At 44.8% G+C, this 25,831-nt stretch overlaps 1 protein-coding gene across 1 annotated transcript in view; it reads left to right on the forward strand.

Moving 5' to 3' along the window:
* CNOT1 (CCR4-NOT transcription complex subunit 1) overlaps positions 1 to 25,831 on the forward strand; it is a 987,642-nt gene that overhangs the window by 611,952 nt on the left and 349,859 nt on the right. The window contains 2 exon segments of the mRNA XM_029609242.1: positions 285 to 395; positions 6,938 to 7,015. Coding sequence (XP_029465102.1) covers positions 285 to 395; positions 6,938 to 7,015 — 189 coding nt within the window.

The raw sequence follows: 25,831 nt of genomic DNA on the forward strand, positions 1-25,831 counted from the left end.
TATATAAATATATATTTAAAATATTTTAAAATGACCAGAATTGTCCATCATAGAAGCTAATTGGAAGTTTAAAGAATAGGCTTCAAACATTTATCTGCCAAACATCCTTAGATGTCTTCTGTTAAAGTTAATACATCCAAAGGCATTCAAAAGGCTGATCATGATAGTTGTCTTTTTACTGAGAAATTGCATCTCAAGGTAGCAGCAGTGTAGATGATCACTAATGCTAGTGTGTAGTGATTTTAGTGGAAATCATTCTCATTTAATGTTTACTTATTTTGCAGGACCTAGGTGTTAAATCTTTGCTTCTGGAAGCCTATATGAAAGGACAGCAGGAGCTGCTTTATGTTGTACCCTTTGTGGCCAAAGTCTTAGAGTCTAGCATCAGGAGTGTGGTGAGTTTCTCTGCCATTAGTCATTTTAGTGTGAAGCCTTACAAGTTGTGATACATAAGAACATCTTTCAATTTGTTTATACAAATCTTAATGAAAGAATTGATCTCCCATTTGTTGACAATTTGAAAATAAATTAATTACAGATTGGAAAGGTAACACAAGTTATTCTTTTTAACATTGACAGTGTTTGCCCAAGCCAGACCGGGAGTGGGAGGAGGAATCTTATGCTCCCCATTCTCTCCCAAAATAAATATTTACTGCTCCCTTGGATTTCAGCTGCCTAGATGCTTGGCAATACATTTTTTGCATTGGATTTTAATTGCCAAGCACTTTACCACTGTTTATTTTCTGCAAAATGGCAAACATTTCCTACTAACCCCTTTGCAGTATTACTTATGAAAATATTGAACTGAACTAGCCCCAGGACTAATCACTGAGGCACACCACTGAAACTTTTCTTTTCTTGGTGTAAACTCTTACTATACATTCTGTCTATCACTCAACCATAATTTCCTAGCGTGTAGCAGATGGACTCAGGACCAATGGGTATAGTGTACTCGTGCTAGCAGTTGGAGACTGATCAGATTTCAATCTGACGTCAGCAGCTAGTACATATACCCCTGCAGGAAGTGCAGAAGCTCAGTATTTTCCGTCACCAAAGCAGTTAGGAGCTATCTCACGCTCGCTGAGCGTTCTACCAAATTTTAAAGAAAAAAATCCTACCTGAAGACGAGCCCCGCACTCCTGCGGTGATACCCTCTGGTCCCTCCCCCAGTTGAGTTTCCCGAGGTGTTTTCCGTGGTCCCTCGCAGGTAAGATCCTCGGTCCGGTGGCCGATTCGCGGCAGGGACCTAGCCCCCGAGTGAGAAGGGCTCGGGCGCGGCATAGGCAGCCTCGGTCCGGAGCCGTTCGCGGCGAGGACTTAGCCCCCGAGTGAGACGAGTTTGGGCGCGGCTTAGAGGCGGCGGGCGCACTTCCTCGAATGCGGCGGTGAAGGTAATCACCCTCTGCCCCCGCAGCCGGAGACCGCCCAGGTCGCAACCAGGAAGCGCCGAAGACAAGGTAAGGCGTAAATCCTTTATTTACTGGTCTCCGAAGATCGAGGATTAACAGGGTCTGCCCACGTGGAGACCCTCCAAGGAGGTCGCCATCTTGCCTGCCTGCTCGCCGTCACCATCTTGGCTTTGTTCGCTGCCCTCCGCTCGCTCGAGCGCTCAAATAAACCTAAGTGCACAAGTTAGCGGGCGTGTATCATAGGCCCCCGAAAATAGTTGGGCGCATATTTAAGCTAGGCGCCCAAGGTTTGGGCGCGTATTATAGGCGCCGATAATTGGGCGCGTATTTTGGGCGCCGAGTGTTGGGCGAGTATTACAGGCGCACATTAATAATCCTCCGCGCATAAGCTTCGCGCATCTTACAAAGCGCATTTTTACGGCTGGGAGCGCACCGGCGCATATATATATCTGACGCAATGGATTGCATAAGAGCCCACGCGTCCTCAGAAGCGGCACCTCCAGAGTCAGGCATAATAGCTCTAGGCCTCTGCTCAGCATGCCACCTTAGAGCCGCACAGAGCAAGGAAGCAGACGCCCTATGCACCCAATGTGAGGAGGCCCTGGGAGCTCCAGGCCATGGCCAGTCTCACCCAAGGTTAAGTGCTAGCTCCTCAGAAAACACCTCAGACGGGGACCCCCAGAGACCTGGCACCCCTCAATTTAGAACCTGCTTCGCTCTCCTGGGTGGAATTATTCAAAGGGATTCACGCCTTTGTCAGGATGCAGTCTGAGTTCCGAGCGGACCCATACCCACCGGAAGACCCTCATGCCCCAGGACCCTCGAGGCCTAGGCACAGGCTCCCACCTCCCAGAAGCCCCACCTACGGGGACACGGATTACTCCGAGGAAGAAGTCAAGCCCCTCGAGGAGGGAGAACTTCCCTCGGGGACAGAGCCGCATCGAACCATGAGACGCTTTTTCGCAAAGGAGGATCTTCCGGACCTGGTATCTCAATCCCTATCGGAACTCGCTATCCCGGGCCAAGGCACCCCGGGGGAACCTAGAATGAACCCGCTGCTAGAGGCCCACCGTTTTCCCCTCCTACAGGCAGCACAACAGCTAATCGACCTGGAGTGGAATGCACCAGAGTCCTCATTCAAAGGGTCGAGCCTTATCCACCATGTACCCCCTGGACCCAGCAGCCAAGGAGCTGCTAGCATGCCCCAAAGTGGACACCATAGTTTGCGCAGTCGCTAAGCGCACCACCATACCAGTGGAAGGAGGGGTGGCCCTCAAGGACACACATGACCGGCGCCTGGAAGCCATACTGAAACAAGCCTTTGAGGTGGCAGCCATGTCCCTACAAATTGCGACCTTCTGCACCGTGGTGACACGTTCCTGTTTATCTCAAGCCAGGAACAATACCCCGGGAGAAGAAATGGAATCAGCTCTCTCGTTCCTCACTGACGCTGCCTCCGATCTGGTACGCACAGCAGCCAGGAGAGTGTCATCCTCAGTGGCAGCCAGGAGACAATTCTGGCTGCGAAATTGGTCGGCCGACGCCTCCTCCAAGACACGCCTCACAAGAATGCCCTTCAAGGGATCCCTCCTGTTCGGCAGCGAACTAGAGAAATTGCCTAACAAATGGGGCGACTCTCCATTACCTCGTCTGCCAGAAGACAAGTCAAAGAGAAACCAGCGCCCCTTTCCCAGGCCATCCAGAGGCAGAAGCTCACAATGCTTCAACCCTTACAGGAATAGCTACCAAGCACCTCGTCCTCCGGCCAGAAACCAGTCCTTTCGGAACAGATACAGCAAGAGGGGAACCGGCTCGGGTTCAGGTCCCAGCCACACCCCACAATGAGAATCAGCTGACCCATCCAAGGGAAGAAGCCATAGGGGGCAGACTAACCCTATTCTACCGCAGATGGGTCGAGATAACTTCGGACAAGTGGGTCCTAGCCATCATCCGAGAAGGGTACTACCTGGACTTCCTCTGGACAAGTTCGTGGAATCTCCCTGCCACCCCCCCTCAAGAGGGCGGCAGTGGAGGCCACTCTGACCAGACTCCTGACCCTAAAGGCCATAACCCCAGTGCCTGCACGGGAGAGAAATCCTGGACATTACTCCATTTACTTCATTGTACCCAAGAAAGAGGCCACTTCAGGCCCATCCTGGACCTCAAGTCAGTCAACCGACACCTTAAGGGTCCCAAGATTTCGCATGGAAACCCTGCGGTTAGTCATACGTGCAATACAGCCAGGAGCGTTCCTCACATCCCTGGACCTGTCAGAGGCCTACTTGCACATCCCAATCCATCAGGAACACCAGCGCTACTTACGCTTCAAGGTCCTGAACCAACACTACCAATTCCGGGCATTACCTTTCGGATTAGCCACCGCACCGCGAACCTTCACCAAGGTAATAGTAGTGGTAGCAGCGACACTCAGGAAGGAAGGAATCCTCGTCCATCCCTATCTGGACGATTGGCTGATCAGGGCAAAATCACCGGAGGAGAGCCACCGAGCAACCAACAGAGTATTAACACTACTGGAAAGCCTACGCTGGGTAGTCAATACAAACAAGAGTTCCTTACAGCCATCGCAGTCGCTGGAATACCTAGGAGTCCAATTCGACACCCAGGAGGACAAGGTCAGCCTAACCCACACGAGGAGATCAAAGCTGCGGAACCGACTCCAGACTCTGCTGAGCGCCACCCGGCCCACAGCTTGGGATTATCTACAAGTCCTTGGTCTAATGGCATCCACACTGGAAGTGGTACCATGGGCGCGAGCTCACATGAGACCCTTGCAGCGCTCACTCCTATCTCGGTGGAGCCCACGATCACAGAACTACACCATACATCTACCTCTACAGACCAGAGTGCGGACCCAGCTACGATGGTGGCTACAGTCCAACCACATGAGCCGGGGATCAAGAATATCCTCCCCAACCGGGACCTTGCTCACCACAGATGCCAGTCTAAGCGGATGGGGAGCACACTGCGAAGAGCTAACCGCCCAAGGGTGGTGGAACAAAGACGAGTCGAGGTGGAACATCAACAGACTAGAGGCACGGGCAGTCAGGTTAGCCTGCCTGCGATTTGCCCACAGACTCCGAAACAAAGCGGTCAGAGTGATGTCGGACAACGCCACCATGGTTGTATACATCAACCGGCAGGGCGGAACCAGAAGCCAACAGGTATCCTTAGAAATAGCCCCCCTGATGACCTGGGCGGAAGCAAATCTCCAGGACATCTCCGCCGTCCACATCGCCGGGAAGGACAACACCACGGCAGACTTCCTCAGCAGAGAAAGCCTAAACCCGGGAGAATGGAAGCTGTCATCAACAGCCTTCAAGATGATAGTGGATCGGTGGGGGACACCGGACATGGACCTGCTAGCGAACAGATCCAACGCTCAAGTATCCAGATACTTCAGTCGCAGGCGAGACCCTCAGTCACAAGGGATCGATGCCCTAGTACAGACCTGATCTCCGGGGACCCTGCTATACGCCTTTCCCCCATGGCCCCTGCTGGGCGCAATCATTTACAAGATTCGGCGACACAGAGGCCTAGTTCTTCTAGTGGCCCCGGACTGGCCAAGAAGACCCTAGTACGCAGACATGAGAAGACAACTGGCAGGGGATCCTCTACCCCTGCCCCCACACAGGGACCTACTACAACAAGGCCCCATCCTCCACGAGGATCCAGCTCAATTCTCTCTTATGGTCTGGCCATTGAGAGGGCCCGACTGAGGAAGAGGGGATACTCGGGGACCGTAATAGATACCCTCCTCCGAGCACGCAAGTTCTCCACATCGCTAACATACATAAGAATCTGGAGAGTATTTGAAGCCTGGTGCGAAGATCACAGCACCAAACCACATTCTGCTAAAGTCCCCATAATTTTGAAATTCTTACAGAATGAACTTCAGAAGGGCCTGTCCCTCAACTCAAGGTTCTGGTGGCAGCGCTGTCATGCTACGGTTCCAGGAGCGAGGGCAACAGCATTGCCGCACACCCAGATGTTTCTCGATTCCTGAAAGGGGTCAAACACATTCGCCCACCACTGAAGTGGCCAGTGCCCCTGTGGAACCTCAACCTAGTTTTGGAATTCCTAGCCGGACCCGCTTTCAGACCCCTCCAAGGCCTGTCTCTCAGTCTACTAACCCTGAAGATGGTGTTCTTGCTGGCCGTATGCTCGGCCCACCGCATCTCAGAGCTACAAGCGCTGTCCTGCCGGGATCCATTCCTCAGAATCACCCCGGGGACCATCCATGTACGCACGGTTCCCTCCTTCCTACCCAAAGTAGTTTCACACTTCCACCTCAACCAAACCATATCATTACCAACCATGGAAGGTTTGAAGAAGTTGGAAGAAGGTCGATCCCTACGCCATCTCGACATCGGCAGATTGCTATCCAGATACCTGGAAATGTCGGAACCAGTACGAAAGACGGACCACCTGTTCGTCCTTAACAGCGGGAAGAAGCAAGGCGAAGCGGCCTCACGGGCAACCATTGCGCGTTGGCTCAAAGAAGTCATCAAGGCGGCCTACGTAGAAGCGGGAAAACCACCACCTCTACAGGTCAAGGCCCACTCCACCAGAGCGCAGGCGGTCTCCTGGGCAGAAACTAGAATGCTGTCGCCTGCCGAGATCTGCAGAGCGGCAACGTGGTCTTCCATCCATACCTTCTCCAGATTCTACAGTCTGGATGTTCAGGCCCGGGAGGACACAGCATTTGCAAGAGCTATCCTAAGCGGACCTCGGGCAGCCTCCCACCCAGTTTGGGAGTAGCTTTTTGTACATCCCATTGGTCCTGAGTCCATCTGCTACACGCTAGGAAATGGAGAAATTACTTACCTGATAATTTCGTTTTCCTTAGTGTAGACAGATGGACTCAGCAGCCCACCCTCGGCTGCCGTTATACATGGTTGTTCATCAAATCAAGGTAAACCATGTTTCTCCTTTACATAGGGCATCCACCCTGCCAGGTGTCGACGCTTTCCGGTTGAAGATACTGGCGGTCTCCAGCTATAGTCAATCAACCAGTTCAATTAATCAAAAATGTTTACGTTGCACCTAAGTTATCAGAGTTAAACTCATTAAAGTTAATCAATCAGTCAATCACACATATATCCATAATGCTTTGCAAGGAAGAATACTGAGCTTCTGCACTTCCGTGCTGACGTCAGATTGAAATCTGATCCATCTCCAACTGCTAGCACGAGTACACTATACCCATTGGTCCTGAGTCCATCTGTCTACACTAAGGAAAACGAAATTATCAGGTAAGTAATTTCTCCAGTTCTAATTTAACCATTTTGGGCTCCATCTCTAAGCTGCTTAGTTTGAGCCTCCTATGTAGGTCAAATCTACATAGACAGCATTCAATAATTGCCCCATCTTATTTCTTAGTCACCTAAGTTACTCAGATGGGCAAACTAGATGAACCAAATAGGCTTTTTCTTTTTTTCAAATAGAAGATATGGTAAGTAAATAACTTTCTAACTGATTTTGTTGAAACTTTCTCATTTTTATTCTAGGTTTTCCGTCCTCCAAATCCCTGGACAATGGCCATCATGAATGTATTAGCAGAGCTGCATCAGGAGCACGATTTAAAAGTAAACTGCTTTTCTAGATTGGGAAGGGTTTATAGGGAGTGTGTGTTGTCCTGTAGCACTGTGGATTGCCATATTTATACCACTCTTATATAACTTATTTGAATGAAGGTTCCTCTTAATCCAGTGAGGCCAGTCCAGATGCATGGGTTATGCCTCCCAACCAGCAGATGGAGACAGACTAACAGGTTTGCTTATAGGCTCCCATGCTGACCTCAACCTGCCAGTATTCTGTCTCCGAATGATGAAATTACACAAATTTAGAGAGACAGTTTGAATATAACAAACATACAAAATTTATTTAAATTCACCCAAATGTACACCTATATAGACAATAAAAACTGAGCTAGCACACTCACACATTCATACCCACATATTAAAAAACATGTTTTTTGAGATATCACATACAAATATAGTCTTTTGCTGTAAATACATTACATCCATATACTTCCTTCACAAACAATCAATAAAGCATGTCTCATATATTGCCATGATTTTTAAAGCTGAGATGTATAATTCCTACTGTCTCAGCTTTAAAAATCATGGCAATATATGAGACATGCTTTATTGATTGTTTGTGAAGGAAGTATATGGATGTAATGTATTTACAGCAAAAGACTATATTTGTATGTGATATCTCAAAAAACATGTTTTTTAATATGTGGGTATGAATGTGTGAGTGTGCTAGCTCAGTTTTTATTGTCTATATAGGTGTACATTTGGGTGAATTTAAATAAATTTTGTATGTTTGTTATATTCAAACTGTCTCTCTAAATTTGTGTAATTTCATGACAAGATTATAGAGAGTTGTATTTAATGCCCTTTGTGTAATTATATACAGTATTCTGTCTCCAGCAGATGGCAGGCAAGCTTCTCTTGCTGTGAGGGGAGGCATGGTGAAGAAGTAAAAAATTTGGATGATAATTCCTGAGGTGAAAGTCGTGTACTCTTCCCTCAGTTGAGCACAATCAGTGGATCAGGTGGCATCCAGTGTTGGAACATGATTTTTCCTGATACATTTGCTTGAACTACCCTCTCCTTATCCCCAGATCTGTCCAGACCAAGTGGATTTTCTCCCCTACCAGTAGATGGAGACAGAGAAGAAAAACGTTAAAATACTGCTGGTACATAAGACAGTATGCCACCTGCAGTTACTCAGTTTTCTGTCTCCAGTAGATGAGATGGAGATCCTGCAGTTGGACTGGAAGACCAAAATGTCTCCCATGGATGGTAGGTCCTGGTTTGGGACCATGCCCCTGGTGGAGTAGGGGAAAGCAGGGGTTGGTGGCCCTTAAATATCTGGTGCCTATCCTAAAAAGGGTTTTGTTAGCCAGTGGTCTGGCTCCTTCATTCCCTACCTTCATCTCTTTCTGGCTCCCTATTGCTATTTTTGTAGGGAAGTATTTTTGGGGTTGGTTTGAAAGTATTTTTTCCTGGGAATGCTGTTCCTTTAAAGAAAAAAAAAGTGTGTGTGGGGGGGTGGGGGAACTCAGCATTAGTTGGATGAGAGTTGGCTGTGGGAACGATAGGCCTTCAGTTCCTGAAAGGATCCTGGAGGCAGGAGTTGGTCCATGGTGTAGACTAGAGAAGAAAGATCTTCTGTTTGCTGCAGTAAGAAAGTGTTGGGACTCTGAGGCTCGCGGTGCTGGGACCTGATTTTTGGCACGCTGATGAGGAAATGGAAGCTCCTGCTGAGCATAGGACATGGCTGCCTCACATGTGGGGGACCATAAAAGTAAAATCCTGGTGAAAAGTTTTTTCACCTGGAACAGAGGGCTTCTGCAGGAAAGGGAGGGGAGAATGTACAGGTTATAGTCCCCAAGGAAACAGTACCTTTAACTTTAAAAAAAGTTCTCACTAGAAGAAATAGGATCTATGATTTTCCTTATGCAGAAATCTATTCATGATTTAACGATTAAAGTTCAAGATGTGCTAAATCAACATAAGGAAACTCATTCTAAGATAGAGAAATTAGAAACAAAAATGAAAGTTTCTGAAAACAAGGTGGAAGATCTTGAAAAAGTCCAATTGAATTTGATCAAGTCTGAAAAGATTAGTACAGATAAGCTAGAGCTATTAGAAAACCAAATGAAAAATTTGAACCTAAAACCAAAATTAGCCTTGTTTCTCCAACTGACTTGTTCAAAATGTGTCAAATGTGTTGAAGTTTCCAGAAACAGCTGTTCCTGTCTTTTCAAGGGTATATTATTTGCCCCAGAATCAAGGAGAGAGAAAAGCAGATCTCTGAGGTACAAGTAGATACAGAATTAAATTTGTCTGATATACTAGAGAAGTCAAGTGAAATGAATGCTTCTACGAGGGCTACCTTAATTGTCCAGTTGTATTTCTTTCTGAACGTGATGCGGTGTTAAGGTTGTATTTTAGGAACCAGAAGATAAATTTCTATGGACAGTGTCTTAGAATTTTTCCTGATATTGCATGTATAACACAGCTTAGGCGGAGAAAATTTTTCAATGAGAACCGAAGCTGTGGAGAGGGGTGCAAAATTCATTCTTAGATTTCCATGTCGTTTGATCTTATACCAGAATGCTAGATATGTCTTTAATCAACCTGAACAATTAAGACAATACCTGGACTCCTTTAAAAAAAGACCTGCAGAAAATGGGTTCCATTATGGATGAAATGAAGTATAAGTAATGTTTCTTTTAAATTATACATTATCCTTAATTCTCTGCTTGAAATATGTCAATGTGATGTCTCTATTTTTCTTTGCATTTTTCTTTGTATGGTAATACAAGTTTACAGAAGGATAATATCCTTCTGGATATCTTATTTGTAATTATTGAGAACTTCTAAATAAAAAATGAAAAAAAAAAAAAAGTAAAATCCTCACTTTGGGGCTGTGTGGTGTTCGGCTAGCGAAGAGGGCATTTCAGGAGCCTCCAGTTCTGCCACGGGAGTGAAGAAACAGCAGCCACGGAGTACAGATATCTGCAGTGCTGGTGAACTCTGCAACGTGGGGACTGCAGTCATTTTAGCTTCAGTTCCCACGGTGCAGGGGATTGTGATTGAGAGAGCTACTACTCTCCTCATTTATCCCCAGAGATAGAAATATCTCAGTGCCTGGGAAATAAGGGGGTTGGCCCTCTTTTACCAGACATGGATTCAGATGTTTCCCCATGGGTACTCCACAGAGTTCTACTAAAGAGGATCTTTCACCAAAGGAGGACCCTTGGGAGGTGTCTGGATCAAATCATGGTGGGGAAAAGGAAGCAAATGCCTGGACTCAAATCAGGACTCTGGGAATTTAGGTGAGTATGTGAAGGGGAATTCCTCAGAGGAGACCCCTCCCCCCAGGGATGAGGAAGAGGGATCCCTGTTGAGAGGGAGATGATTCAAATGTGGTCTCTCTCATTCAGAGAGAGGAGTTGCCAGGATAATTTCTCAAGACCTTGCAGTTGAGAATTAAGGAGTCTGTGATAGAATCAGAGCATGAAGGAGAGGTGCTCAGGACTCCTGTTAAGGCTTTCCCTTTTCATCGGTCAGTTAGTGCTGTTAGGGAATGGCATACTCAAGAGTCTGGTTGAAGGGTAGGTAGGGCTATGGCTAAGCTGTATACATTACTGGAGGATGTGTTGGAGTTATTGAAGCTGCCCAAGATGGATACTTCAGTTTTGGCTACTAGGAAGACCATGATTCTGTCTGGGGCCTCTGCAGCCCTTAGAGACTCTAGGGAACAGAAGATGGAAATCCATCTTAATAGAATGCTTGAGGTTTTTGCCTTGGGGATCTGGATGGTGACTTGTAGTAGTTTCATGGCATGAGCCTGTTTACACTGGTGCGGCAAATTCCAATGTCTGATTCTGGAAGATAAGCCTGAGGAGGACCAGCAGGCTTTTCCCCAAAGGTAGATATTCTACAAAAATCTGCATTATCTTCCAAGGAAGATTTCTTCCTCTCATCAGTATGGAGGCAAATCCCAGTACTTTCAGGGGGATGGTAAGACATCTCGGGAGAGCACTAGTTCAGGAGAACTTAGGGAGCGCAATGAGTTTCAGTTGGTCTACTCTCCATGTCCCTGTATTAGGGGGCAATTCTCCTTTTTACGAAGAAGTAGACCTGTCTGTCATATGGTATGATTACGCATTAGACTTTGTGCGCCCAGAGCCCAAGGCTTTCATGGGGTGTCTGTGCATTTCAAAAGTGAAAAAAGCTGCTGTCCAATCCACATTGCTTCTCCTTCTGAACATAGAAGCAGTGATTCTAGTTAGAGGTGAAAAGAGGCTGGGGTAGGTAATTTCATTTATTTCATGGTGCCAAAAAAGGGCACGCATTAGCCCATTTTGGATCTCAAGTGAATGCATCCATACAGGTGCTTCGATTTTGGATGGAAACTTTATGCTCTAATAGCTGCAGTCAGGAAATGAGAGATTCTGGCATCTTTAGATCCAACAGAGGCCTATCTCCACATATCAATTTGGGGAGATCAGGGGTTCCTCAGGTTTGAAGTTGTAGGGCAACATTTTCATTTTTGAGCATTTCCGTTTGATCTTGCAACAGCTCCTCATACATTCACCAAGGTGATGGTGGTAGTTGCGGTGGCCATTCACAAATAAAGTATTTTGGTGCACCCTTATCTGGTCGACTGGGTAATGCAAGCAAAGTCAGAAGAAGATGGTCAACTCTTTGCAAAGTGGTGCTGAAATTGCAGAAATTAAAATGAACAATAAATTTTGCAAAAGCAAACTGGTTTATTAGTTTGTAATATCTGGGAGTGAATTTCGAGACCATTATCGGCAAAGTGTTTTTCTTCAGGCAGGATTCTAAAACTGCAGGGACAAATTCATCACTTCTTACATTTGAAGAGCCGCAGGTCCTGGGATTATCTTCAGGTTCTCGGCTCCATGGCATCTATGCTAGATTTGGTTCCTTGAGTCTTTGTTCACATAAAGCTGAGAAGGCCGCTGTATGTCTGAGTAAAATGTTGGTGGAGTTTGAGATTTGTCACTTTTGGTGGCTCTTAGGACAGTATGTCCAAAAGTATGGACTTGGACATTCTGACTTGGATGATGGTGATCACAGATATCAGTCTGAAAGGAAGGGGAGCCATTTTGCAAGGCCAGATGGCACAGTGTCTGGTCAGTGGCAAAAGCTTTGTGGTCAATCAGTCATTTGGAAACAAGCGATCAGGAAAGCATTATAAGATGCTTTCATCTGCTTATCTGCAACAAAACATTGGGAGTGTTGGACAGTGCCAACTGGTAGCTTAAATTAGGGAGGCACCAAGAACCTGGTGGTTTCCTGGGAGGTAGCACTGTTCCGTTGGGTGGAGCACCACCTTCAGCTTTAGTCTGAATCTCATTTGGCTGGTGTGGAGAACATACAGGTGGACTCTTAAGCAGGAATACTCTGGGCCACGCAAAGTGATAATGTTGATCAAGCCAGCCTGGGGAGTGCCCCACTGGGATTTAATGACATTCGGAATGAATGCCAAGCCTCCACGTTTTTTAGTTGCAGGCAGACTTACAGGGGCTTGATACACTTTCTCAGCCATTGCCTCAAAATTCTGCTATGTTTTCCCTTGGCTGTTGATAGGCAAGGTTGTCAGACGCATAGAAAGGCATTGAGAAAAAGTAGCACTGGTAGCTCAGAGTGGCCCAGATGTCATGAATATCAAGTTAGAAGGCTTCCTATGGCTCAGTCATATTCTTGGCCTGTTGAAGCAGGATTTGGTCATCTTGGAGCAGGTGGGGATCACTTGCAAGATAAATGATCTTGCACATTGGCTTTTGAGAGAAGGATTAAGATTATTTGGAGAAAATAAATATGACCTTGCTTCAGACTAGGAAACCCTTTACTTCTCTAGAGCAGTGGTTCTCAACCTTTTTTCCCATCGTGACACACCGGACAGGCCACGCTCACATGTGTGACACACTGCTCATTACAATTCACGGCAAAAATAAAAAGTAACGGTCCGGTAATTATTTTTATTGTTTAAAATGACACAAGGAAAAGATACATATTCTGTCTGAACAGAAATTGCATAAATAGTAAACATCCCATACCAAAACAGCACCAATTTCCAGCACTTAACATTAAACACCTTACCTAAGAAAAGGCAACACTGAAAATATTACACCAGACCTTAAGACACCAATACATCTCATATTAGGAAAACAGACCATGTCAGGCTGCTATAGAGCCCTACACAGAAACTACACGCCAGCAGAAAACCTCACCTGAGTCACATGTACTGACCCTCACCTAACAAAGAATAAAGAGACCAAAACGCATAACTAGAAGCATGCAGAAAAAACTGAATTGGAAACTGCAACAAGCCAAAGTCTCTGTATGCAGTGTAATAAAGGAAAAAAGAAACATCACCCATCCTTATAAAACAAGATGTGACTCTGTTATTTTCACTTTCGAATAATAGAAGGACTAGGGGGCATTCCATGAAGTTAGCAAGTAGCACATTTAAGACTAATCTGAGAAAATTCTTTTTCACTCAACGCACAATAAAGCTCTGGAATTTGTTGCCAAGGACGTGGTTAGTGCAGTTAGTGTAGCTGGGTTCAGAAAAGGTTTGGATAAGTTCTTGGAGGAGAAGTCCATTAATGGCTATTAATCAATTTTACTTAGGTAATAGCCACTGCTATTAATTGCATCAGTAGCATGGGATCTTCTTAGTGTTTGGGTAATTGCCAGGTTCTTGTGGCCTGGTTTTTGGCCTCTGTTGGAAACAGAATGCTGGGCTTGATGGACCCTTGGTCTGACCCAGCATGGCAATTTCTTATGTTCTTATAAAATCAGTAGCAGTAAAACCATACAACAAAAAGAACAGATTATTTCGAAACAGCTGATGAGTGGAATATCCAATAATTAAAAACTCATATAAAAAATTTCTAATACCAATAAAATATTTCAAAATAGCAGACACAAAGACCCAGTAATGAAAAATAAGGATACACAAATGTTTTTGCTCTGCATACCTGGAAGGGTTTGATATCCAGGTGTCTGAGATTGTTTTGAATTAGCAGGAGGAGGGGTGGTTTGCTTGGAACTTCCTCCTCTCTCTGTCACATACCAACGCTCTTTCTCACACTGGCTCTCAATTACACACCTATACACACATGCTCTCAGTCACTCATATACACATGCTTTTTCTCTCACTTATATAGGCTCTTAATTACACATTTACACACATGCTGTCTATCTTTTCACGCTTACACACAGGCTTTCAATCACACACATATATGCTGTCTTTTTCTCTCACACACACTCTCTTTCACATGCTTACAAACATGCTCTCTCTCACTCTTTTACACACAGGCTCTCAATCACATACTCACATGCTCCCTCACCTAAACCAGCTCTCAATCACACATACATACATCTCTCTCTTACATATACACACAGGCTCTTAATCATACATACACATAATCTCTCACACACAAATGATCTCAATTATAACACATACTCTTTCACACAAACAGGTTTTCAATCACAAACTTACACATATATGTTCCCAATTGTAAACTTACATTCATGCTCTCTCTCACACAGGCAGGCTCTCAATCACAGACATACTCTTTCACATATACAGGCTCTCAATCACACACATGTTTGCTTGCTCATTCACTCTCTCTCCTTCCCTCCCTCCCTGGAACTAGTGGCAGCAGCAGCCTCTTCCTCCCAACCCTAACCTTCATTTTCTGCCCTCGCGGAGGAGGAGTCCCATCGGCCGTGGGGGTTGACGTTCTTCTTCCTTTTTGTCTGAGCCGCGCTGCTCATTCCTCCGGCCGCACCTCTCTTCTCTTCTTCGCGCCGAAGCTGACACACTAGCATGGTCTCTTCTTCCAGCGCACGCACCTGCTGCTCACCACTTCCTCTTCCGGGCCACGGGGGAGAGGGGTGTGGCGGGAAGAAGAGACCATGCCGGTGCCGCTGACTCCAGCTGTCCTGCCGCGTTCCGCCCGGGCTGACAGCATTTTAAGCCCGGGCAGAGGAGGACCGGGGAGCAGCTGGGTCAGCGGGGGACCGGGAAGTGTGGTGACACACTGGTGTGTCGCGACACACTGGTTGAGAACCATTGCTCTAGAGTACATAAGAATTTGTAAGGTATTTGAGAACTGGTGTCAAGGGGGACATCGTTCTGCTTCATGCTCCAGTCCTGCAGATTGATTCTTTTCTGCAAAGTTTATTGAAGGATCTTGCACTCAGTTCTGTGAAGGTTCAAGTGGGGGCTGTTTTAGAGGAAAGTTTCATAAGTCTTCCTTGGCTTTCTCATCTGGATGTAGTAGGATTTTTAAAAGGAATTCAGCGTGTGTCTCCTGCTTCAATGAGTGGTTCTGCCATGGAATCTTAAGTGTTGAGAGCCTTGTGTAAACTGCCTCTCAAACCATTGAAAAGTGCATCCTAGAAAGACCTTATCTGGAAGACCATCTTTTTGTTGACTGTTTTAGCGTGGTGAATTTGAGTTACAGGCATTATCATGCAGAGATCTTTCTTCATTTGTCTGTGGATGGGGTTTCTATTAGAACAGTGCTGTCGTTTTTGCCAAAAGTGGTTTTGTCATTCCACATGAACCAATCTGTGGAATTGCCAGCTTTTCAGAAGTTGGATACTTCTTTCCCACATGCTAAGGAATTTCATATTTTAAACGTACACAGGGCTCTCGATGTATTTGAAGCTTACAAACAGTTTTTACAACATCTGTATTGTTTCATGGTCACAAGGGGGAGAAGGCTTCTAAGGCATACATTGCCAGATGGATTAAGAGGCAATAACCTTGGCCTTCCTTTCCAAAGGTCTGCAGATTCCAATGGGCCTTCTTGCCCATTCTACTAAGATGTGAGCTGCATCTTGGACCGAATCTTTTGGTGTTCTCGCAAGAGATTCGCAAAGCAGCCACTTGGTCCTTTTTGTATAATTTTACCAGGCATTATAAACCAGATGTCCGGGCTCTAGATTCAGTGGTATTTGGGGAGTGTGCTTCAAGCGGGTCTTTCAGATTCCTGCCCAGTTTAGAGAAGTTTTGTTACCATCCTATTTGTCTGAACTGAGGGGACAATAAGGAAGGAAAAATTTGGTTCTTATCTAATTTTCTTTCCTTGGTTCCATATATCAGGCCAGAATCCCACCCAGGAGTTTTTGGAAGACCATTCTGTTTTCTCTGGGTGTATATATGTCTGCTCATTCTGGCAGTTCAAATTCCTTTCCTCGGAAGAGGTTTTTCAGTTAGAAGCATGTATAATAGTTTTATCATTCCTCTCCTCAGTTTTAAGGGGATAATTCTGTTTTGTTTTAGACTGTTTTGTTAGACTGAGAACTACAAATGGCACAGTGTTTTATGTACCAGCAGTACTTTAAAGATTTTCTTCTCTATCATTGTCTGCTGGTAGTCTGGACTGATCTGTGGGCTAAAAGAGAAAATTCAGGAGGCAACCAAATTTTTCCTCCCCCCCTCCCCATGCTTTTTCTCTCCTTTCCATGATCTCTCCTCACCTTAAACTAAAACTAAACAAGGCTCCTCTCTATTTTTCCCTCCTTCCTGAGCCCTGTGGCTTTGCCAGGTTCCTGCTTGTTAAAGCTGTATGTAAAAACAAAAACAAAAAAATACAGAAAGGCAAAGATTTTCCATCCGAAAGACTGCAAGCTGAGGAGGAAGAGGTAAGGGAGGAAGTGATGGTGTCTTTAGGAAAACAGGAAGTACTCAGTAGTTTGCAGTTAGTATAAATCATTTTGTCAGGCAGTAGAGGGGGGGGGGTGGGGAAGCCTCTCTAAATCTTGTGGGAAGGAGAGGGCAGCATGCAGTCTCACCTGCCTCAGGAAGATCACATCGGGGTTGTCTACAGGCCATTCTTGCCAGTGTGCTTGCTGCTGTGGTGGAACAGCGGCCATACTGGAACCACAAGAAGGAAGTAGCTCAGTGCAGGAAGTCAGATTGGTTCCAGCACTGACATTGCAGCGGTCTGGTCCGAAGCTCCTCCCAGTGGAGTTCCAAGAGGAAGTGCTCCCATTTCTTCAGATGAAAATATGATTTCCTTCCTCTTCTTGGGCCTTTATTGCCATGGAGGAATTTGTGAAGTTATTTGCATCAGGCCGTTTTCTATAGGGCATAGTGCAGTCTTGTGGGACTCCCTCCACGGAAACTCCTTTTGGGAATCCAGAGCAACCAAATGGGGGAAAAAAGTAGAGGACTATTAAGAGGGGAAAACCTCATAATATATAAGGTATGCCATACTGGGTCAGACCAAGAGTCCATGCCCAGTGTCCTGTCTCCCAACAGTGGCCTATCCAAATCGCAAGTACCCAAACACTAAATAGGCCCCATGCTATGATTGCTGGCAACAAGCAGTGGTTATTCCCTATGAATTAATAGAAGTGTATGGACTGCTCCAAAAATTTACTCAAACCTTATTTTTTGTTTTGTTGTTGTTTTTTTAAACCCAGCTACACTAACTGCCTTTACCACATCCTCTGGCACTGAATTCCAGAGCTTAATTGTGTGTTGAATGAAAAAATGTTCTCCCAATTTTTTTTTTAAACGTGCTAATTGCTAACTTCATGGAGTGTCCCTAGTCCTTGTATTATCTGAAAGAGTAAATAAGTTTCTCATTAGCCATTCAAGTCCTTTCATGATTTTGTAGAACTCTATCATATCCCCCTTCAGCCATCTCTTCACCAAGGTGAAAATTCCTAACCTCTTTAGGCTTTCCTCATAGGAGAGCTGTTCCATACCCTTTATCATTTTGGTCACCCTTCTTTCTCCAGTGCAACTGTATCTTTTTTTTTTTTTTTTTTTTTTGAGATGCAGCAACCAGAATTGCATGCAGTATTCAAGGTATGATCTAAACATTGAGTGATAGAGGCATTATGACATCCTCCTTTATTTGCTATTCTATTATGTTCATTCCTGGAGCGCTGCCATACTCTGGGATTTCAAAGGATCATTATCTGTGTTCTCCACACACACAGAGTTCAATTCCAGAGCCTATGCTCTGGGGCTGAAGGCCGGCCCCTCTGTAATAACTCACAACTTCTTGTGTTAATGAATAATCTTTATTAGTAAAGTGCAAGAAATGAATATATAATTAGTTTTTCTTAAAAGCATAGTGCATCTAACAGCGAAGTATTACCTAGCCTGTTCTGCTCTCTCTCTTCTCCTTCCCTTATACAAGATACATTATATACATGTATGGCTGACAGCGTTTTTTCTTTTTTTTTCCTCTCTTGTTTTGGGATAGCTCCCTTATTTGGAGTGGAGAATTACTCAACCTTTACCTAAACTAATGATGTAAAAAATACTGTTATCTGGTATACTAGGCCTTGAGCTGGAGACAGCTCTCTACACAAACTGCTTCTGTGTCTCATGCAAGGCCTGTTCATAAAAACAAAAGACATTCCTTTCTCTTGTGCAAAACTGTTCCATTAATTTCATTATTAAATTATTTAATCCAGGTTATTATCACTTCCTAATAATTCCTAACATTGTTTGCTTTTTTGACTGACACAGATCATTGAGCCGACAATTTCAATGTGATATCTACTGACACCCAGATCTTTTTCCTGGGAGGTAACTCCTAAAATGGAACCTAACATCCTATACTACAGCATGAGTTATTTTTCCTGTATGCATCACCTTGAACTTGTCCACATTATGTTTACATAAGCACATAAGAGATGCCATACTGGGTCAGACCAAGAGTCCATCAAGTCCAGTATCCTGTGCCCAACAGTTGCCAATCCAAGTCACAAGTACCTGGCAAGTACCCAAACATTAAATAAATCGCAGGCTTCTTAATAGCAGTTTATGGATTTTTCCTCTGGGAACTTATCCAAACTTTTTTTAAACCCATTTACACTAACTGCTATAACATCCTCTGACAATGAATTCCAAAGTTTAACTATGTACTGAGTGAAAAAATGTCCTTCAGTTTGTTTTAAATGAGCTACTTGCTAACTTCATGGAGTGCCCCCTGGTCCTTATATTATCCAAGAGAGTAAATAACCAATTTACATTAACTTGTTCAAGTCCTCTCATGATTTTGTAGACTTCTATCATATCCCCTGTCACCTCTTCTCCAAGGTGAGCAGCCCTTACTTCCTTAGCATTTCCTCATAGTGCAGCCGTTCTATGCCCCTTATCATTTTGGTCACCCTTCTCTGCATTTTTCTCCAGTGCAACTATATCTTTTTTTTTTTTTTTTTTTTTTAGGTGCGGTAAACAGAATTGCAGTATTCAAGATAGTCTCACCATGGGGCGATACAGAGGCATTATGACATCCATCCTTTTGCCGTTCCCTTCCTAATAATTCTTAACATTGTTTGCTTTTTTGATCGCCACAACACACTGAGCCAACAATTTCAGTGTATTACCCACTGACATCTAGATCTCTTTTCTGAGTGGTAACTTAAGATAGAACCTAACATTTATTTATTTATAGTTTTTATATACCGGGAGTTCCTGTATACAATACATATCACTCCGGTTTACAAATAACAGTAAGAACTACTGCCGGGGGCAGTTTACATGGAACAAATCTTGGCACAAATCAGCACACTTGATCTAAATAAATAGTTACATTGTGTAACTACAGCAAGTGCTTATTTTTCCCTATATGCATCACTTTGCACTTGTCCATGTTAAATTTCATCTGCCATTTGCAAGCCCAATCTTCCGGTCTCTTGCAATTCATCACAATCCGCTTAAGATTTAACTACTCTACATAATTTTGTGTCATCTACAAATTTGATCACCTCACTCATCGTACCCCTTTCCAGATCATATATAAATATATTAAAAAGTACATGTCCCTGAGGCACTCCACTGATTAAAGTTTTCCACTGTGAAAACAGACCATTTAATCCTACTCTGTTTTGTGTCTTTTAACCAGCTTGCAATCCACAAAGACATCGCCTCTTATCCCATGACTTTTTTTTACCGTTTTTTAGAAGCCTCTCATGCGGACTTTGTCAAGCACCTTCTGAAAATCCAAATACACCATGTCTACTGGTTCACCTTTGTCCACATGTTTATTCACCCTTTCAAAAAAATGTAGGAGATTTGTGAGGCAAGACTTCACTTGGGTAAATCCATGTTGGCTGTGTCCTATCAAACAAGGTCTATCTAAATGTTTTTTGATTTTATTCTTAATAGTTTCCACAATTTTTCCTGACACTGAAGTCAGGCTTACAGGTCTGTAGCTTCCCAGGTCACATCTAGAAGCCTTTTTGTATATCGTGGTTACATTGGAACATAAGAAAATGCCATACTGGGTCAGACCAAGGGTCCATCAAGCCCAGCATCCTGCTTCCAATGCTGGCCAATCCAGGCCACAAGAACCTGGCAAGTACCCAAAAACTAAGTCTATTCCATGTTACCATTGCTAATGGCAGTGACTATTCTCTAGGTGAACTTAATAGCAGGTAATGGACTTCTCCTCCAAGAACTTATCCAATCCTTTTTTAAACACAGCTATACTAACTGCACTAACCACATCCTCTGGCAACAAATTCCAGAGTTTAATTGTGCGTTGAGTAAAAAAGAACTTTCTCCGATTAGTTTTAAATGTGCCCCATGCTAACTTCATGGAGTGCCCCCTAGTCTTTCTACTATCCGAAAGAGTAAATAACCGATTCACATCTACCCGTTCTAGACCTCTCATGATTTTAAACACCTCTATCATATCCCCCCTCAGTTGTCTCTTCTCCAAGCTAAAAAGTCCTAACCTCTTTAGTCTTTCCTCATAGTGGAGTTGTTCCATTCCCCTTATCATTTTGGTAGCCCATCTCTGTACCTTCTCCATCGCAATTATATCTTTTTTGAGATGCGGCGACCAGAATTGTACACAGTATTCAAGGTGTGGTCTCACCATGGAGCGATACAGAGGCATTATGACATTTTCCGTTTTATTCACCATTCCCTTTCTAATAATTCCCAACATTCTGTTTCCTTTTTTGACTGCCGCAGCACATTGAACCAACGATTTCAATGTGTATCCACTGTGACGTCTAGATCTCTTTCTTGGGTTGTAGCACCTAATATGGAACCCAACATTGTGTAATTATAGCATGGGTTATTTTTCCCTATATGCATCACCTTGCACTTATCCACATTAAATTTCATCAGCCATTTGGATGCCCAATTTTCCAGTCTCACAAGGTCTTCTGGCAATTTATCACAATCTGCTTGTGATTTAACTACTCTGAACAATTTAGTATCATCTGCAAATTTGATTATTTCACTCGTCTTATTTCTTTCCAGATCATTTATAAATATATTGAAAAGTAAGGTTCCCATTACAGATCCCTGAGGCACTCCACTGTCTACTCCCTTCCACTGAGAAAATTGTCCATTTAATCCTACTCTGTGTCCTGTCTTTTAGCCAGTTTGCAATCCATGAAAGGACATCGCCACCTATCCCATGACGTTTTACTTTTCCTAGAAGCCTCTCATGAGGAACTTTGTCAAACGCCTTCTGAAAATCCAAGTATACTATATCTACCGGTTCACCTTTATCCACATGTTTATTAACTCCTTCAAAAATGTGAAGCAGATTTGTGAAGCAAGACTTGCCCTGGGTAAAGCCATGCTGACTTTGTTCCATTAAACCATGTCTTTCTATATCTTCTGTGATTTTGATGTTTAGAACACTTTCCACTATTTTTCCTGGCACTGAAGTCAGGCTAACTGGTCTGTAGTTTCCCGGATCGCCCCTGGAGCCCTTTTTAAATATTGGGGTTACATTTGCTATCCTCCAGTCTTCAGGTACAATGGATGATTTTAATGATGTTACAATTTTTCTAATAGGTCTGAAATTTCATTTTTTAGTTCCTTCAGAACTCTGGGGTGTATACCATCCGGTCTGGGTGATTTACTACTCTTCAGTTTGTCAGTCAGGCCTACCACATCTTCTAGGTTCACCGTGATTCGATTCAGTCCATCTGAATCATTACCCATGAAAACCTTCTCCATTACGGTTACTCCCCAGCATCCTCTTCAGTAAACACCGAAGCAAAGAAGTCATTTAATCTTTCCGCGATGGCCTTATCTTCTCTAAGTGCCCCTTTAACCCCTCGATCATCTAATGGTCCAACTGACTCCCTCACAGGCTTTCTGCTTTGGATATATTTTAAAAAGTTTTTACTGAGAGGAACCACGTGACCGATGAGCGAGTAGCACGTACTCTTACCTCGCTCCCGGGGCCCGCTCCAAAGATCGGCGAAACGGACTTTTAAACCGCACCGGACTGTTTTTCCAGACCCACCCGTGGCTTCCCAAAAGCTTATTGTGGACTTTTTCGACGGCGGCGGGGACACCATGGCCAGCAAAGCCCAGAGAGAAAAGAAAATGTGCGGCAAGCCGACTGATTCCAAGATGGCGGACGGACCGCCGAGGCCGGCGGCAGAGACTCAGAGCGCGCTGGTAGAGGAGGTCTCACGAGCAGTCGCGGCGGCCCTTGAAAACAAATTCGTGGAGCTCTCTCAACAAATTGCTGCCGGGAACGAAACCTTATTGGCCATAAAACAAAAGGTGGAAGACACGCAGCAACGAGTAGCGGCAGTTGAAGGGGAAGCCCAGACCCTGAGCCAGCAACAGGAGCGTTTGGTTAAACAAGTTGAAACGCTGGAAGCTAAACTCGATGATATGGAAAACAGGGCGAGGAGGAGTAATCTTCGTTTTGTTGGCTTTCCCGAGACTGTAAGTGACATGGAGCTTCAACGTATATTGGAAAATTGGCTTCCCAAGGAACTGGGCCTTATGCATTTGGTGGGGCAATGCTCGGTGGAGAGGGCCCATCGCCTGGGGGCCAGGGCAGTTAATGTCCCCAGACCGAGAGTGGCAATAGCTAAATTCCTCAACTTTGCTCACAAGGCCGCGTTGCTTCAGGCTTACAGGAAAGCTGCCTCGCTTACTTATGAGGGACAACGAATTTTGATTTTCCAGGACTATTCTACGCAGGTGTCACAAAAGCGGAAGGAGTACTCCCCCCATCTGTGCAGAGCTCCACAAACGCCAAGTTCGATTCAATTTGCAATACCCGGCTAAGCTGAGAGTGGAATATCAGGGATCCTGGAGGGTACTGGACACGGTATCTGCAGCGAAAGATTTTCTGAATCATATGTGAAGCGGATGAGCGACTGCTTTGGACTGTTTCTGGACCTTGCAAAGACTGGTTCAAGTATTATGTCTTAGGCTTGAGGTTCCGTAATCTCAGTTTTCTTTTTCAGGAGTGTGGTTTAACAATGTTTGTGGAATTGTCAAAAGGGAGGGGAGCCCCGGAACGGCTCACAATGTGGTTCTTCATCCTCCTCTTTTTGCAGGAGGTGGAAAGGTGTACAGCCACACAATCTGGCAGGGAACACCGGATTGGTGGCAGGGGGAGGTGGGGGGTGGGGACGGGGAGCAGTGCCCGGGTCCTTATTGGGGGGGGGGGGGGCAGATTAAGGTTGTGGAAACATAGTTTGCTGTGAATGGTGTTGTACTAGGGGCCATAGGAATATGGGGCTGGGGTCCCTAGGCTGGGGGGGATTCTGGCACACTCAGCGTTTCAGTATGGTGCTCTATCGAGGCTTCTGGATAAAATATGGCTGAAGTGACCCGGATCATTTCATGGAATGTTGCAGGGCTGAGTTCCCCAATCAAAAGGGCAAAGGTACTCGCTTCTTTAAGACGTCATAAAGCTAAAATTACATGTCTACAGGAGACTCATTTAAGTGGGAAAGAACATGAAAAGTTGGCGAGAGACTGGGTGGACAAAGTATTTTATTCCCCGGTGGTGGGACGCAAGAGGGGGGTTGCAATTTTGATTGGTAAAGGAGTTGCATTTTACCATATTTCCACTTATACTGATTCTGAAGGCCGTTTTGTGCTCATAACGGGCAGGCTCTATGGCGATTTGGTGACCATAGCCAGTGTTTACGCACCCAATGTTTATTCCCACAGTTTTTTTGAAACGCTGATGCATGAAGTCACCAATCGGGCGATAGGCATATTATATCTGGCTGGGGATTTAAACTGTGTGGCTGACCCAATTCTTGACAGAAATTCTCGAACTGTGGTGCACCCCACGGGGAGGAGGAAGGGGGTCTCCTATTTATGCACTCATTTACAGATTATTGACACCTGGAGAGTCTTACATCCTGAAGAAAGATCTTATACACACATAGCTAGGGCGCACGATTCTATGTCGCGCATTGATTATTTACTAACCAGTAGTAATAATCTCGCCAACATTAGTGGGGCTGAGATTGGCCCGGAGGAGTGCTCTGATCACGCGATGATTTGGTTGGAGGTTAAGAGGCACACTGATTCTGGTGCCACCCAAAGGTGGAGATTCCCGGGGCATTTAACAGGGGACATTGAATTTCAAACTTATCTTAAGGAAAAATGGCGGGAGTATACGGAGCATAACCATATGGCCAAGGATACTCCGCTGCTCTACTGGGAAGCCGGGAAGGCTGTTTTGAGAGGAGAAATTATCGCTTTCCAAATAAGGAGGAATAAACTCCTCAATCGGAAGATTCTTGCATTAGAGCGGTCATTCCGACGGGTCAAGGCAGGCTATATAGCAAACCCCAATAGTATCACCCGACAGGCTTATAGGGAAGCTCTCACAGCTCTTAATTGTCATCTACACCAAAGAACGACAAGGGCCTTACTAAATAATGCACATAGGCTATATAGGTTTGGGAACCGGACGGGCAAGCTTTTGGCAAATCTGGTGAGAGCCAAACGTGGTCATAATTATATTGACGCCTTGACGGATGGAGAAGGGAAAAAAAGGACAGCGACGGCCGAGATTTGTCAAATTCTGCGGTCTTTTTATGTTCAATTATACTCAGAGGAAAGAGAACCGGGGGCACACGAAGCGGAAGAGTCCTTCTTCCACTCCCTAACGTTGCCTAAGATAGCACCAGACCAACTAGCCAAGTTGAATAGCCCGATAACAATCTCTGAAATCTTAGAGGGCATAAGGTCAAGTACATTACATAAAGCACCGGGGCCGGATGGATATAACGCAAATTTTTACAAAATCCTGAAGGTAGAATTGTCCGGCCCTCTCCTAGATTATTACCAGACGGCCCAGCGGGAGGGTGCATTTCCCCAACATGCTAAACGAGCCTTTATTACTGTCTTGCCCAAAGGAGGAAAGGATCCCACTTCCCCGGCATCTTATCGTCCAATCTCTTTGCTAAACTATGATATAAAATTATATGCAAAGATATTGGCCAACCGAATTAATGTTATTCTCCCTAGCCTTATATCGCAGAATCAAGTGGGATTTGTGCCAGGGCGAACGGCCAGTAGACACTTAACCAAACTATGGACAGCCTTGGCCCATTGTAAATATACTCAGACGCAGGCCATGGTGGTGGGATTTGATGCAGAGAAGGCCTTCGACAGGGTCTCCTGGCCCTACTTATTTTCTGTATTACAACGCTATGGCTTCGATGAAAATTTTATTCAGAATATAGCACTCCTATATCAACATCCTTGCTCTGCCATACTTGCAAATGGGGGGGGTCTCTGGGGATTTTGAGTTACACAGAGGCACGAGACAGGGCTGCCCATTGTCTCCACTGTTATGTATTCTCTCTATAGACCCCTTATTGCGGAGAATTGATGAATCTAGGGACATTCACGGTTTTACCAAGGGTGGGGAAACCTTTAAGGTAGCTGCTTTTGCAGACGACGTTTTAGTATTTTTATTTATTTTATTTATTTATTTAAGTTTTTTATATACCAACATTCAAGACAAAAGTCCCATCATGCTGGTTCACATGAAACAGGAGTGCAAAATAAACTTAAACTTGAACAATAGTGCGGAAAAGCAGTTACATGTAACAAGG

Source organism: Rhinatrema bivittatum, chromosome 7, assembly GCF_901001135.1.
Source record: "Rhinatrema bivittatum chromosome 7, aRhiBiv1.1, whole genome shotgun sequence".
Taxonomy (NCBI): domain Eukaryota; kingdom Metazoa; phylum Chordata; class Amphibia; order Gymnophiona; family Rhinatrematidae; genus Rhinatrema; species Rhinatrema bivittatum.